The sequence below is a fragment of the Nannospalax galili genome, unplaced genomic scaffold (genome assembly GCF_000622305.1).
Source record: "Nannospalax galili isolate Female #2095 unplaced genomic scaffold, S.galili_v1.0 scaffold441, whole genome shotgun sequence".
In the NCBI taxonomy this organism is placed as follows: domain Eukaryota; kingdom Metazoa; phylum Chordata; class Mammalia; order Rodentia; family Spalacidae; genus Nannospalax; species Nannospalax galili.
Window position 1 is genome coordinate 3,388,873 of NW_008348089.1, and position 17,236 is coordinate 3,406,108.

A 17,236-nucleotide genomic window follows, 5' to 3' on the forward strand; every position below is an offset into this window, starting at 1 on the left:
CTTGGGTGTAGTTCTCTTCTTTTGTGTGATTACTGCCACTGAACTAAAAACTCTGATTTTTGGAAAGACGGAGAACATGCCAGTGGGATCTGAGCTCTGGCTACAGAGGTAGGTGGGGGTGCTGGGGTGAATCACATTGGTGGAATCATTTGGCAAGTGGGCAAATGAAGCCAATACACTGCCTCCACACCTGGTGCTGCAACAGCCCAGGCTTGGTGTTTCACAGCCCAGAGATGCTTAATATTGTTATTTTCCTCAAGTAGGTTAGGTTTAGTGATGCATTTCTGTATTAAGGGCCTAACCTAGATTTTACAGCTATGCACCCAGTCATTTTATTACAAAGATGCTCACTGAAGCTCGTGTGCTTTTACATCCTTCTGCTGCAAGCTCACTAATTTTCATCTACTTTGCCATTTATACTCAATGCCAAAATGGTAGTACAGAGCTGTAAGAGGAGGGGAAGCAAATCAAGTAGCTAAGAGAATATCCGAACACCAGGACTAACGGTATGTTCAACTGTACTGTAGTTCAAATCTGTTTTCTGTTCATTGGCTTTTTTCCTGTGTATCATTTGACATGTATGTATTCATTTGGATTCTAGCATTAATAAGCTTCAGGAAGCAATGCACTCAAGTCTCTCTGCTGCTAAGAGACTAAAGATAGCCAGGCCCTTACCCTGCCATCGCTGGGGATCAGAAGTGTCTACACCTCAATGTGCCCCTGGGAACACGGGCACCCCTCTGTCACTCACCATTCAACTCCTTACCAACATTACCTGTCTAGAGCCACAGTAACATTTTGGCCCTGTTTATACATGCCCACCAGCCATGCCAAGTCCAAGGTCCCTGGTCAGGTGACTACTTCTAGCTCAGCCATATGGATATGCTCATCCCTTGATTTTGACCCACTCTCCATATTCTTCCACTGTGCTCTCTGGAGCTCATCATCAGCATGAGCTCTGTATTTAGGGAGATCAGACAATTAATTGCTCAGTGGGACCTCTCAAGAGTGAAAGTCATTGTGGGACAGTGGGGGAAATCAAAACCATCTTAGACAAACTGCGACATAAGGCCACCTCACCTATACCTTCCACTTACTATTTGGGGTCTCCTTTTACCTCCCTTTGCTAATGAGGGTCTGCTTCTCCTCTGTGGTCCCATATTCCCTATAGTTGTCTCAAGTGGTGGCTCTTTTCCTTTGCTACAATATTCACACCGTTAGGGCTGGATCCGGAGCAGTGACCATTTCATGATTCAGTCCATTCCTGGTGCCTGTTGTTCAGTCCTCCAGCACTGGAGTCCCCGTTATCAGACAGTACTACCTCCACTCATCTGGGAATCCCTCCAGCAGTGCTCAGCTTTATCACGAGGCTCACCTTCCCACTTTCGAACGCTAGCTCTCAGCTTATTTTCAGTGATTTGATTGTTCAGATAAACATCCATTCCAGTAACTAGTTTCTCGATATCTTGGCTTCCTTGCTGCCAAAGAGTTTGCTTTTCCTCTTCTCTCAGTCAACCCTTACCCTGCCCCATCATTTTAAAATCTGTAGTGTCCTCATCATCTCAGCTTCAAATGTGTCATCTCGGAACAACCTCACACTACTTTTCATGCTACCACTCTAGCTCACCGACCCCAACATGCCTTCAGTCACGTTCCGAGCTGCGGTTCATTGTTCCTACCATCGCTGTGACATCCTCAGCCCCCCTTTCTCATTGCTTTCTTCTTATACAGATCAGAATCCATGACGAGGAACAACGACCATGTTTTCATGCACCAACTCCCTGGCCCTATCATTTTCTCTTGTACTTATCTGGATCACACCAGTTCTGGTGAAATGTACATGTCCATTCTGTGTTTACACCCGGGTAGCTGAAGATGGTAGCTAGAGAAATACAGCCCCATGACTGCTCTCATTTACAGTCATGCTTATTATTGCAAAGTTACTAAGACGGCTCACTGAATCAATGATTCTACCTGTGATTCTGTCAGTGTTTCTCTAATTCCGCTATCAGAATCACTTGACAAATGTCTCCCCTTCCTCAACATACACCTGCAACGTCAGTGAGATCTAAACATCAGGAGTCCTAACAGCCTCCATCCCACCCATACCCCACTCTCATCTCCTGCTCCTCTCCTAACACCAGTCCCTGTCTATGCCCAGTCCTCCAGCCATACTGGATTTTCTGACGTTCTTCCCCAGCATCCCAAGCCAGCCTCTGCGTCAGGAAGTCTGCAGGGTTTTATTTCCGGGGCTGGGAGCACTTCTGACCTCTCTCTCCCCACTGTCTGCATGGTTCAGTGGCTCATATCCTTCCTTCTTTCACATCCCTACGCAACTGCCACTGTTTCAGAGATGCCTGTAGGACCACCCGGCATATGTGATATTCTTGCGCCTGCTCCCATGAGCTCTTACTCTTCCAGTATTTCTTAGTTCATATTTGTCTGTTGATGCTTTGCTGCGAACCACAGATTTTTAAAGTCTTTTTTCTTAGAAAGGTTCTTATTGGCCACTGAGGAGTGTTGGAATTAAATGAGCACACTAGCACATCTGACTTTGATGCTTTTTTACAGCACATATTTATAAACCTGTCTGCATTCCTTTTACCACATTACATGTTCTGTTGGGGCAGAGACTTTGCTTGTTCTATTGTCCTTTCCCATGACTAGAACAATGCCAAGTAGATAAGAGATGGATACACAAGCTGTTTAGTGAGCTTATGAAATAATAGGCTCAATCCACCAGCATTTTAGTCAGAGCTGAATAAGTGGGATAGGCTTACCTTACCAGTTCATAGGATCTGCTTTTCCATCTCCCCTTCCAAATGCATGATGCTGGTCTATTTGGACCCACCTTTTGTCCTGGCCTTCATTTACACTTTGGTTTTCCTCCTAACTCATTTCTATAGGGCCACCTTAGATCTTTCAGTCTGAAGCCTAGTTACTTAGCGGGTGCCCAGATTTCCCGCTGGAACTTGCATTCTGTTCTCAGGTAATGGGGACCCTTCCTCATGCTCTTGGACTGAAGTGGACTGGTAGCCTTACAAGCCCATGGATGCTACTATTAAGGTTAAATACTACAGCTTCTTGGCCTGTCCCTGATTTCTATGCTACCCCATGAGCTTGCATACCGACTGCCTCCATGGGCTGGGGAACCGTTCACTCACCACTGCAATTCTCAGGTGAAAGCAGTCCCGGCTTTCCTTACTGCTCCGGAGGACATAACTACTGCAGTTCTAGAAGGATTTAATACCACAGAGATTACTAGGCTATTAGAAATGAATACTGCCCTGGTAATAATCACGGACTTCTTTATTTCAGTGCTGTACACAGATCCTATGTTTCTGGTTAGTTCCTAACCCGAGACCTGGTGGTTTCTCCATGTGCTCTCATAAATACCCTGTCCCATGTCTCAGTACCCACCAAATAACCTGACAGACGTCAATGACTGCATAGTCTTCCAGACTGCATTGGGTTTTAACAGGGATGAACATGTCATGGTGTAATTTCAGAACATTGTCAAGTGGCAGGTGTGGCCTCCTAACCCATGTCCATGTGGCCACTTTAGATTTTCCTCAGTGCTCGCTTTGCCAAAATGTGACTTCAATCTTGTTGGCTTTCTGTTTAATACCCTCTTGAGTTTCCTATCACTCACAGAGGAAAGCCAAATTAGAATGTTCTATACAGTCTTGCATTACTATAAATCAAACTTTACTGTGCCTACGAATCCTTCTCAGATCTTGTAAAACTGGCCTTCACTCTCAGAGGACTGGGGTGGGTCTGAGAGTTTGTGCTTATTAACTCTTAGGTAAGACTCTTGCTGTTAGCTCAGAGGCCCTGCTTTAAGGAGCAAGACTCTACATGATGGTCTCTGCTTTGCCCTCTGGCTCTCTCTGATGTTGCATCTCTGATACTAATCCTGCACTTCTGGGTCCTTATTAGCCTCCTTACTCTAGGACAATCTAGGGCTGCTCCAGGGCCTTTGTACTTCCTGACCTGTCTGAGAACAATTTGCCCAGGCTCTCTCTCTCTCTCTCTCTCTCTCTCTCTCTCTCTCTCTCTCTCCAACACACACACAGACACACAAACACACACACCCCTTCTTCAAGCTTTTATTCAAATATCACCTTCTCAGTGGGGCCTTCCTTGGTTACTTGATCATAGAGGCAAGAGCTTGTCCACAGTCTGTACCTTCTACTGTCTCTTTTCCTTCTTAATACATTTCACTACTGAAGGTTCAGTAATAGTTCAGCAACTTTGTTTATTGTCTGCTACCCTTGGTAGGGGCAAACTCAGGAAAGCACTTGTTCCCTTCTCTGTTTATCCCAGTGGCTAATGTCTGATACACAGGATGTGTTCCAAAAGTAACCGTTGGCTGCCTGAAAAAAAACTTCGGTTACATTTTCCAAGTCATACCTTTTTAATACTTACATGAAGAACTCGGGCAGAGCAAGACAGAAATAAATTTATTTAATTAGGGTAGTTCGGTACAGGTGAATGTCTTGCCAGAGGAATAAATCCAAACTCTCGACTTAATGCTTACTTACACAGATTTCTCTGGTACCTCAGAACAAAGATGTTTTAGGGGATCGGGATCCGCTGTTAAGTAGGGGAAACAATGAGACCAGTAGCTCAATTAAGGACAAGCACAGCCTGAGACATTAATGAGATCTAGTTAGTTATGGATTGTGAGGACTGTTTTTCACAGTGATACAGGTTTTCTAGTGAGGCGGTTATTGTGTATGGATTTCTGTCAAAGACAGCACAGAAGCAGGGTGGCCTTTAGTGGAATGTTGACCTTGACTATCTCTGAAGGTTTTTTTTTTTTTTTCCTTTTCTGCCTGCACTAATTAGAAATCAATAGCAGAGATCAGGAAGCTGCTGTGTTAGGTGTGCAAGACCAGGTGCTCCAGAATGAACCACCCCCGCAGCCGCATTTCATGGAAAGGTACTGGGTTTTATGATGCTCCCTCTGGTGCGCTTCAGCAGGTGAGGAGGTTATTTGTTGCTCGGTTTTACTTTTTAATGGAAACTTTCCAAAAATCTTACGAACTCAACCAAAATTCATGTCTTTATTACAACTTATTCTGTGTCCAAACAATTTTCAGCTGCCTTTGGCTGGCTGAAGGAAACCTACACTAGGAAGAAACTTCACTTAGGCTTTGTGAATTCATAAAGGCATGGTTCCGCACCTCTTCAGCAAGCCCCCAAATAGGATGATCAGGGGACAGTAAATATTGGAAGACTTGATTTGCTCTTTAAACTTACTAACTTTCCTTATAAGCAGACTACCAGGAACCAGAAATTGTTTTCTGCTTCTCATACTGCACTTTCTTTTTTTATTTTTTTCTTCTTTTTCTTTTTTGTAACAACAATTTGAAGTTAAAAGAGGAATTATTAAATACTAAAGTTTTGTAATTACAAATTCCTCACATATACATTCTCTTGGTAATCTCCTGAACTATCTTAAAAGATGTTTGTGGCTCTACGTAGTTTGTATTTAAGCTCTGCATAACTATCTTAATTAAATATATTTTATTTATTTATTTTTGCTGTTTTATGTGCACAACTATATTGCCTGCATGCATGTAATGCGCCTGTGCCATACAATGCCCACAAAGGTCACAAGAGGGTGCCGGATCCCTCGAAACTGGAGTTATGGATGGTTAGCCTCAATGTGGGTGCTGGGAACTGAGCCTGGGTCCTCTGTAAGAGCAGTGAGTGCTCTTAACTTCTGAGCCATCTCTCCAGGCCCCATCTTATTAATCATTATTATTTTTAAGTATTTGAGACAGGGACTTGCTATGTGCCCTAGGCTGGCCTGGAACTCACAATCTGCCTTGCTTTAGCCTCCCAGGTGTTGGGATTAGAGAGGTAAGCCAACACATGCAGGTTCATTTAATTTTGGCCACACCTGTGTGAGGGTGGGACTTCTTATCATGGTGCTGGTACTCCCCAGGCTCAGGAAGATTCTAAAATAATGGTCATGCTCACGTATTTCATTTTTAAAAGTGAGTTAGATTTAAATCCAGGATGGCAGGCCTGCTAGGCTCAAGATTTTTCATTTTATTTATTTTTGTCTTTTTTAGACAGGGTCACTCTGTAGCCCCAGCTGGCCTGGAACTCACTATGTAGAACAGGCTGGCCTTGATCTCCCAGAGATCTGCCTGCCTCTGCCTCCCAAGGCCTGGGACTAAAGGTGTGCACCTCCACGCCTGCCTGGCACAAGCTTAGGCTCTTATTTCCTTTACTCTGATTGTTTTTGACAAAGAGGAGAGAGGCCCAAAAGAACCAAATGACCTGTGGCTCTTCCACCTCCACAGTAGCACCCTGTTACAAACCTCATAGCATTTATCACAGTTTCAGTCACATGTTTTATTTCTCTCTTCTCTTTCTCACCAGACCCTCTTGTTCCTGAGCGCAGTGAGCATTTCTCTGATGCCGAGATAATCCCCAGGTTCTATATCGGGGCCTGGTTCATAACTAGCCCTTAGAAAATATTTAAGAATGAACAAATTAATTGAGACTTTATACGTTTGATGAGAGAAAAGCAGTGAACTGTCTCTGGAATAACACTGAGACAGAGGTACTAGCCAGGGCAGCTTTGCCTCCTAAAATGTAGCATAAATATAAAATAAGAATTTCTACTTATATTCATCTTTGAAAAACAGAATTTCTCTTTTTCTGTGGTGGGGAGTAATCGGAAGACAGGCCTCATATGCCCTAAGCACACATTAGCACTAAGCTACACCTCTAGCCCTATAAAGGATTTTTTTTTTTGATGTTAGATGAAGAAAAACCTTCCAATGACCACTTAGTGTATTTATTCAGAAACTCAAATTGACTGGCTTCCTATGAGTACCTATCTAGTCAACCCCAAACATCCTCCTTTCCTCCTCTCTACCAGTGTGCATATTCAACCACATCCTGGACCCACTCTCCCTGCCAGGCAAGGATGCCGAGTTAAACTTCCCAGAGTCAATTTCCTCTCAAAAAAGACAAGAAACATTTTAGGATCTACATTTGGGCCTTAAGAAACTAAGATTTGCATAACAAGGGAAAAGGCACTAGAGGATCAAGCCATGTCCTTTCTTACAAGCTTCTGCTTCTGTTAAGAGTGTTCCCTTCCTAAAGGAGGTGTTAGCACTTAGGGAAGGATTTACAACAGCATCAGTTCTCACCATAGCAATGTCAGTGTGGCTATAGCACAGATTGCCTAGGCTGACCCTAGACACCACACTAACAGTGATTGCAGATAAAGGGCACCACGCGAAAAGGCCAAGAGCCACACTGGAACCTGGGGTAGAGGACTCAGAGTTGTAAAATCCTCTTCAGCAGAGAGCATTTGCCTTCTGAGCAGACACCGAGAATTTTTCTGCTATGGAAAGTCACACGGAAACAGTGAATCTGCTGCTGCTGTCCTTGACATCTAGTCCCTCATTCGCTCATGCCTTCATTCGTTCATTCTTTCCAGGAGCGCCCAATGTATGACAACCACATCTAGCCACTGGTAGTCATTTTCAACACAGAAGTATCCAGCTCTCTTCCAGAGGCTGCTGGACCAGAATTTCTTGTGTATACTTGTAAGGAAACTACATCCACGAACAACGAAGAATGGCTTTTTAAAGTTTTTTACAAAAGTGAAAAAGCTTTTCTAAGCCTTTGTAAATAGCTACTTCTAAATGATGGTTATAGAAAAATAAGCAGATAAGGATTTTTCACATTTGGAAACAGAAACAGTCATTTGCAGGAACCTTATTTGTTGATAAGATTAAATTTTTCTTCCAAGTAGCTTTAGATAATCACAGAAGAGATGAAGTTTTAGACTAAAACAAATGTGGTATAGAAAATACCCTAAGTCATTGAAATGAATTGCATAACCTGAGATATCTGGAATGGGATTTGTGAAAACTTCTTTAGTCTTCATGTTTATAAGTCCTTAATCCTTTTCTGAAGAAAATAACAGCATGAGTTTTAGGTTTGGAATTCCATGGGAAACTGATTTGTGAGACATCACAGAGGACTTGAAATTTCCTGTCTGGGAGCACTGAGCATCCTGAGGCCATCTTTAAAGTAACAAAGGTATAATTTTACTGAAAACCCTGTGTCAGAGTCACAGTGAATAAGAAATAAATAAATCTCAGCAATTGCAGTGGGGAAGACAGCCTGGAAAAGATTACTTTTGAAAGCCACTGTCATACCTTCTGAATGCCTGCTTGGGATTCCAGAACATTGTTCTCTGATCCATTGCTTCGGTTGATCATTCTCCACATTTGGGAATACATGCTGTCCCTCTCGAAAGGATTCAGTCCCTTCATGCGGACATGCTGGTACACTGCAGAGTCCAGGACTGTGCCATAAGGGATGTCTGTTTGTTTGGACAGATCCTGGAGAGACCTTGGTTATTGGGAGACAAGAGAGACACAAGGAAGAGTGTTGAATATTATCAAGCAGAAATAAAACTGAAGGGACAAAAGCGCTTTTCATCCAAAGCCAGCTTCCAAACACTTTTCCATAGATTGTGGATTCTTAAAATTAAAATGTCGCCAGGAATGGTGGCACAAGCTTTTAATCACAACATTTGGGAGGCAGAGGCAGGTGGATCTCTGAGTTCAAGGCCAGCCTGGTCTACATAGTAAGTTCTAGCCCAGCTGGGACTACAGGAAGACCCTGTCTTAAAAAGACCAAAAAAATAAACTCTAAAATGTCATGCTTTTCCAAGTGTGGTGACATACACCTCTAATCCCAGCATTCAGGAGGCAGAGGCAGGTGGATCTCTGTGAGACTGAGGCCAGCCCAGTCTACATAGCAAGTTCCAGGGCAGCCAGGGCTACAGGGAGACCCTGTCTCATAAAAAACAAAATAAAACAAATAAATTTAAAAAATACAATGTCACGTTTAAGGAGAACTGTGGTTAAACTCTGTGTGTCAGGTTATCAAGATAAAAGTGTCAGTGAAGGAAAGGTGAAGGTTTTTAGTGGTGATGCTTTTTTTTTTTTTCTTTACTTTTCTGGAAATGTCATAGGGAAAAAATTGAGCAATCTCATCAAAGTAGCAACAAATTAATAGTGACAAATTTAGTTGTTCATTTAAATTTCAGTACATTATGAGCATTAGGTCTATTTTAGTTTAGGTACAAGGCTTTAATAGTTTTATAACATGGTTATGATTTACATAACATGTTTGGAAATCAAGTGACTACTTAAAATATAGTAGTTATGGCAGTCATTGCTGAGTGGGTACTATATACATGACAAGCAAGTGACGCATCTTATCCACCTGCAGGGCCTCACATTCAGAGCCATTCCAGCCATGTTTGTTCCAGACTAGAAGACTTGGGTTAAGAGAATAAATGCACAGTGTCACAAAGTCAGTGAGGACAGAGTGAGGATTCAGATGTGGGGCAGCTGCCCCACAGTCAGCATCTGTACTATAAGATGATCATTTTTACCTCTGTGGTGTGTGTGTGTGCATGTGTGCCTGTACATGTTGTGTGTCTGTATATCTCTGGTGTCTGTGTGTATCTCTCTGTGTCTGTGTGTGCACGCCTTTGTGTCTGTGAGTGCCTGTGTATGTGCACATGTGTATGCCTGTGCATCTGTGTGTTGTATGTGCTGTGTGCTTGTGTGTCTCTGTGTGTTTGTCTGTGTCTCTTTGTGTTTGTGTGTGTGCCTGTGCATGTCTGTGTGTGCATGTCTACGTGTGTGTGCCTGTGTGCATGAGTCTATGTGTATGTGTCTGTGTTTCTGTGTATATGTGTGTCTGTCTGTGTCTCTGTGTATACATGTGCCTTTGTATGTGTCTCTGTGTGTCTGTGTGTGCACGTGTGCATGTGTGCCTGTGTGTGTATGCCTGTGTGTATCTCTGTGTGTGTGTGTCTGTGTGTATCTATCTGTGTGTCTGTATGTGTGCACCTTTTTTGTCTTTGAATGCCTGTGTGCACGTGTGTACGCCTATGTGTGTGTGTGTGTGCACGCTTGCTTGTGTGTGTGTAGGGAACATAGAGGGGGAGAAAAGGAGAAAAAAATGAAAGATGAAGCAGAGGCCATGGAAATATGGGTGATGGGAGAGAGAGAGAGAGGAGACTGACTTCTATCAATATCCAATCAGGACACAATTCCTGCCGAATATATTTTCAGTTTTAATGATAAACTTCAAGGTTTCATACCAATCTTTGAGTTAATGTCCCAGGTCATTATACTGGTGGTTAGTTTCCTTAGATTTAGGTTTTTGGAAATAACTTGGATGTTCTTCAACCAATGAATGGCTAATGAAAGTAAGGTACACAATGGAATATTATTTATCTGTCAAAAAAGAAATTATGAAATTCACCTGTAAATAGATGGGACTGGAAACAATCATCCTGAGTGATGTAACCCAGAGCCAGAAAGAGAGAAGTCACATGTTCTCTCTCACAACTGAATGCTAGCTTTGAATTCTTAGATTTACATGTTTCAATTGGAAAAGTCAGGGAAGTCAGAAAACAAATAAATGGTCAAGGCGGGGAGGGGTTCATGGGAGACAGAATGCAGTGGTGTAAAGAGGGAAGGGAGAATAATGGAGTAGGAAGGGTTAAATGGGGTGGGAGTGGGAGAGCAGGCCAGAGGAGAGAGTGTGGGGAGGGACAAGTAACACTAAAGGTCTTTAGAAAAAGCCACATGGAAACCTACTGCTATAGAAGCCTCTTTAAAATATGTACATATACATTATGAAAGGAGATTAAAAGGAGTTATCCTATAAGAGGGGGACATTACCCCTACTAGACACCATAGGTTAGCAAAGTAAAAGCCTAATGTCAGGAATGGACTCCATCTTTTGAAGTTGTTGCTGAGGGCTCCAATAGAACCTCTAACACTACTGGCTGTGGCCCTGGCTCTCGGTTAACCAACAGAACTTGATGGTAAGACTTTATTACTGAAGATGCTAAATATATGAGCCACAGGAAAAAAACAAGGAGACATCAAGCTAGTGCTGACTTCAAAGCTTCATCTCTACTGGCTAGCTTTCATAGTGCTAGTAGGTGCTATGCATGCTTCCAGAAAATAAAATTAATCATACACCTTACCCAGCTGTGAATCCTGTGTGATTCAACAGCAAAGATGTCCTCTGGTACAAAAGTGGCATGAATATTATGGAAGTAACCAATCACTTCCTATTTGGCTCTAAGGTCTGCTTCTTAAGAAGGTGTCCATACTTGACATTGATAGCAATCCTAGGAACATGTGGCTAGACAGGCCACAAGCCATAGTGAAGCATTTAATACTGTTATCTGGCTAAACAGATATAGTATCAAAGTGACTTGTAATGACAATGTTACACCCATAGATTAATGCATCTGCCAACTCTCACCAGCGAACTTCTTTATGTAGCAGGTGGTGATTAAAACAGAAACCCACAAGAGGCCAATGTGCAGAGAACAAGAGGCTGCAAAGTGTTTATGCCTGAATAGGACACCTATGTCAAACTTCTGCCTCCAAAGGCTCGGGGATTATTGCAGAAGGGGGCAGAAAGGTTGCAAGAGCAAGAAGTGGTGGATGACCACAGGGAAACAGTTATTCAGATAGCTGGGAAATTACTCTCATGAACACACAACAATGGTGACAGCATACACAAGTACAATGTAAGCTCAAGCCAGAAAAATTCATAGCATAGACCTGAAGAAACCCCAACCATGCCTGAGGAACTCAAGGCTTCTGGGAAGGAGAGAATCAGTCTCTTTTTAGGGTATGACTCTTGATAGGTTAACCAGGCTCCAGTGAAGTGTCCACACTGAAGGACATTTGGGGACACAAATTTGACCCTATAGGCCTTAATATATTAATATATATGTAAGATAGAGTACATAAAATCAGGCTGGGAGTATTAAGGGGGACACATCCATCCATCTATAGACTGTATTTTGATCATATTTATCCATCACTGCCTCCCTCCAACCCCGCCTAGAGCCCCCACCCCATTTCCTTCCCAAGCCATGTTCTTCTTTGGGTTTGGGCTACTATGTACTTTCTAACTTGGAAACCTGCTTGGTGTTCCACAGTTCCACTGGAATTCACAGAATTTGTTTGCCTACCCAAGCCTAATGATTGATATTTAAAAAGTGATATGTGTCTTTGGCACACTGTTCAAAATCTGATGCTGACATGCTTCAAACTCACAAATTCTAGGAATGGGAACAGATGTTTTGAAACATACAATATTTTGAACAAGAGTAAATGCCCAAGGCACCCCATAAGCATGGGCTGTAAATCTCATGTAATATATACCCCTGACCTTTCAGTCTGTTTTGAGATGAAGTTGCCTAATGATTTCCTGAAGGCCTTTGAAACTAACACTAGCATTGAGTAAGGTTCTGAGAATACACCTGCAATTCACTGTCTCTAGCATAAACAAAACAGTGGCAAGGAAAAAAATTGACCCTGTTTGTTAGAGAAATAGTTACACCAATTTATAATGGTAACCTTCCACAAAATTTAATCTGCACTTTATTGAACTTTGGGTTACTGTTGCATATCATTTGCTGACATTCTCTTTTACTCTGCATAGATGCTATATAAATGATGAATTTAAAAAGTACTGTTGATGAAAAGAATTTCTGGATCATTTTGTAATCAGCAAACTAATTCTACTATTTGTAAAATTAACCTAAAAAGTCAATATAAATAAATAGTTGAGGACAAAAGAAGGACGAATAAGAGCGTGCTACACAGCTGGGCGCAACGTAATGTTAGAGAAATGGTCATTTATTCCTGGGACATGAGATAATTATCTTGTTGATTTTGTAGCAATAATTGACTTTGTTTCAAGAGAACAGTTTACTCATTTCCAAAGGTGTGAGTAAGACTCAGTTAAAACACATTTCCCATTGTGTAGTTGAGAAAATATCTAAAGTAGTTACACAGGAGGGAGAAATGAACCAAATCTTTGTAGGTGGAGAACAGGGTTCAGTCATTCAACTTCTGTACATAAAGGCCAGGTCATTGTCCACAGCATCACGGGAGCCTGAAGGTCTATGGATGGAGACGACATTAGCTGTGGCTCACTAGAACTCTTGCCAGCACAGGATGGCCACTTGTTGCACTGTAGATCTGTAGTCAATTTTGATTTTAGCAGAAGCCTGCAGTTTAAACGTAATGAGATTATAGTCTAGGGTAAAATTTTTAATGTCTACATCTAAATGTATAAGAAGCTTTCCTAAATAGTCACACTAAGAATATATTGTTCAATGAATAAATGGTCCCTCTTAACCATCCATGAAAAGGAAATTGAAATAAAATGTAGAGGTCTTTAATATTTAATATTATCATATAATACCATATATTATTATATTTCTGTGATATAGTTTCACTTTAAATATTAGTTTTACAGCCTGAATATAGAGTTAAACTGTAAGCAGTTTAGTTGATGAAACTGCTTCATATACAATACATTTTTAAAGGAATATCTTAATAAATGACCTATGTGAAGATCCTGATGTCAGAGAAGAGGCAGCTTATTTCTAAAATGTTTCAAGTTTCAAATAGCAGAGCATTTTGTAATTTAGAACAAAGGCATGTTCCCCCCAGTAGTTTCTGATATCAAGCTCAGCTTATAAATTTGCCTTGAGACATGTCTGCAATAAAAATTACAGCTTGTGTGATTCAGCCTCGTTCCATTATAGCACACCAAGATAGCACCAAAGGTGACAAAAATAAAGTGCCTGCAGTGGAGTGGGAAAACTAAGACAGCGTATCATAGGAGCAGAGACTGGCTCTGGGCCAGTGCAGGAAGGGGTGTCTACTCTAAGTGGCCGCTAGGTTTTTTTTTTTTAACATTTTATTTGTTATTTCTATTTCATGCATATGCATGTATTGCCTAGGTATATGTAAGTGCACCCATGTCATGCAATGCCCATGGAGGACAGAAGAGGCTGTTGGATCCCCTGTAACTGGAGTTATGGATAGTTGCTTGTTGCCATGTGGTGCTGGGCTTTGAACCTAGGTCCTCTGCAAAAACAGCCAGTGCTCTTAACCACTGAGCCACCTCTCCAGCCCTGCTGCTGTTTTTGAAAATATATATATTTTTATTGATTCCTTCACAGTTTTATACAGTGTATTTTGATCATATTCAGAGCCCGTCCCCCATCTCCATCCCCACCTTAGTATCCTTCCTGACTTCATGTCCTCTATTATTATTTTTAAAAAGCCTATCAAGTCTAATTTCCATTTGTTTTTTAATACCAACAGTTTGAAGTATGAACTGCAGAAGTGTGTATGTCCTCCTGACATTAATCTTGTCAGCTATTCTATAAAGTGGAATCCTCAAAATACCATATCTGAAGTTCAAAGGCTGAGGGGATGCTGTATTGGCATCCCAATCACTGTATTAAAGTGTAGCACAGTCACAGAACCATTCATAACCATCCAGAATGATTATTTGCCTTCTCTCTGTCTCTCTGTCTCTTTGTCTCTGTCTCTGTCCCTCTGTCTCTCTCTTACACACACACACACACACACACACACACATACAAACACACACACACACTCTCTCACACACACACACATGAATAGGCAATGTTTCCTATGCTGCAGAAAGAATGGGGAAACAGAGCATTTCAGAGTAATCTGAGCACATACTTGTAACTTCATTTTCCACAGTAAACCATGGCCTGCCCGCCACTTGCTGAATGCCCCCTCTGTGGGTATTAAGCCTGAGTCCCTCTCCTTACACAGACTAAAAATGGTGGTGTGCATCTCTCTGTAGCTAGGCAATGGTAAAAGAAAGCAAGGGGTCTGAATGCTGATCAGACTTCCTTCTTAACATCTTAACAAGATTCTTTTTCTGCCTCCCTTCTGGTTTCCTATCAAACTAATATCAATGCCAAGAAAGGATAGATAAGTATTATTTAATTTTTAAGCATGAATATTATACATGCCAAGGAGCTATTTAGGGCAATTCTGTGAAAATCAATTAAAAGAATTTGAATAGATCTAGGATAATTTCAACATTTTCCATGAGAAGAACGAATACTTAAAATACCTTTAAATGTTTAAAATTAATTTTGCTACATGTGATAGTCTGAGATACACACACACACGCACACACACACACATCAATGCTGTGGTACTGGGTGGTTGAATTTTCAGGTGAGGCAGCAGTGGTGCCAGATGCTCTCGTGGAAGGGATGCCACATTCTTCTGAGCCATGCCAGGGCACGTGTTTCAGCAGCATTTGCTTGCTATCGTTCTCATCAGAGGATCCTGCAGAAGGTGGTACTGTTCTCTAAAATGCCCCACTTAATGATGTTGAAGGAATTCTTTCTGTGGATTTTTTTTTCTTGCAGAGGCAAGGTGGCCCTTTATAAATGTTACTAAAAAGAAGATTCAGGCATATGGGTAGAATGAAATACTGTGTGGTCGGCCTTCTGAGTATATTGTTCTGTGAGCCTGGGGTAGTGTGTGCCCATAGATCTCTTCCTAATAAACTCTGGGGAAGTTCTGTGACTTTGAATCAATGAAATTATTACTATTAAATTGCTCATATTTTTATAGCTGTTCAGTTTTTTTTTTTTGGTCTTTTTGAGACAGGGTCTCCCTGTAGCCCCAGCTGTCCTGGAACTCACTATGTAGACCAGGCTGGCCTTGAACTCATAGAGATCTGCCTGCCTCTGCCTCCCAAGTGTGCCACTGTGCCCGGCTTGCTGTTCAGTTTTTTTAAAAAATCAAATGCCTAGTGTCATTATCGTGAGCAGTTACTCATAATTTTTACCTAATTTCCTTTAGAAAGAAGGTAGATGTTACTTACATAAATCTTTCTAATAACTCCCATGAACCTTTCCATCCATTTTCATCTTCTAAAACCAAAAAGAGCCTGTTTGTGTGGGATACTCTGTTTATGTGGAATCCTCACCAACAAACAGCAAGTGTGAACTGGCAGCTCAGCTCTGGGAAGTTGTGAATCTAATCCCATTTGTGCAGAATGGGATAAGTCAACTCAAGCTGCAACATCAGAGAGGCTCTTTCTTCAGGGCAGGGAGAGAGAGGAAATGTGGCTGATACGATTGGCACTAGACATTTCAGACAAAGGGCTGACAGTAGGAAAGAGACGGGCAGGCTCGGTGGCATGTATCCTGCAGTCCAGCGCAGGCTTCCCTGCTCACCCTCTCCCCAGTGTGCTTCTCTGGATTCTGTTTACCAGCAACCCACAAAAAGCCTGCCCAATACTCACTGCTGTCCGCTGGCTGATGCAGCTGAGTGCTCTCAAACACAGAGCCCAGGGGCAGGCTTTCTAGCATAAAAATGATTCCAAATTTAAAACTAAAAATCCTAGTAGATGTGTCTTAGTCAGACTCAAGAAACAAGTCAAATGTGGGGAAAAAAGACTGTGGTAGTGAGATTTGGGAAATAAGATTGGGGTAGTGAGATGGAGCACACTTGGAACTGAGGGGTACCACCGAGGGCCCTGTACGGGGCTACCTCTTAGGTTTGTGGAAGCATGGGTTTGAAGACATAATGTTCTAATTTGCCTTTTAATCTTTGAACAAATTATCTAGATTTCTCTAAATTTTCATTCCCTACTACAAGGGCAGAAAATACTTCCATATTAAGGTGACTGGAGGGTTGAATTAGATACTGCATGTAAGACACTTGGCTTAGTGATTAGCTCTGTAAGTCCTTGAATACTGTAGGCATAATTGCCAACTTTATTATTATCATTACTGTCATTTTGCTATGTCTTGTGCTTTCTGGAATTGCCATCTAATATTTTCCTATCAATTAGATGTGTTCTCCACTCACCGCCCGCCTCCTCCTGGGGGTTCTGTCTGTGTTCCTTCCTCTGCCCAGGCATCAGGTTCTGTTCTGTCACCTTCTAAAATAAATCTCAAAAATCCGTCATCACCTTTGCCTTTCTTTGCCAATGGCCTTGTCGTTTTTCCCCAGACAAGTGTAGTCTTTGGTCTGTTTTTACTTTAACCTGCATGTTATTCATGTGAACCTTGTGTCTTCCACCTTGTATAGTTTAGGGACACATCATACTGTGGCCTTATGTAGAATTTTCCATGTGTTCTTGTATCCTCAGAACAATCATGCAACCATTTCAGCTTTCCAGAGCCCTTGATTTTTTTTTTTTTTTTTTTTTTTTTTTTTTTTTTTTTTTTTTTTTTTTTTTTTTATAAAAACTTTTTTTCTTCACCTTTTTTCTGTTTGTGTGAGGTTTTTTCTCTTTCTCCCTCCGGTTTTTTTCCTCACCCCTATTTTTTTTT

General features: G+C 41.7%; 1 protein-coding gene across 2 annotated transcripts in view; it reads right to left on the bottom strand.

Annotated features, from left to right (window-relative positions):
• The window catches only part of Grid2 (glutamate ionotropic receptor delta type subunit 2), a 1,595,433-nt gene that overhangs the window by 266,755 nt on the left and 1,311,442 nt on the right, over nucleotides 1-17,236 (bottom strand). For both annotated transcript variants that reach the window (XM_008844624.2, XM_008844623.2), the window contains exon 13: nucleotides 8,199-8,394. In XM_008844624.2, coding sequence (XP_008842846.1) covers nucleotides 8,199-8,394 — 196 coding nt within the window. The remainder of the gene's footprint in view (nucleotides 1-8,198; nucleotides 8,395-17,236) is intronic.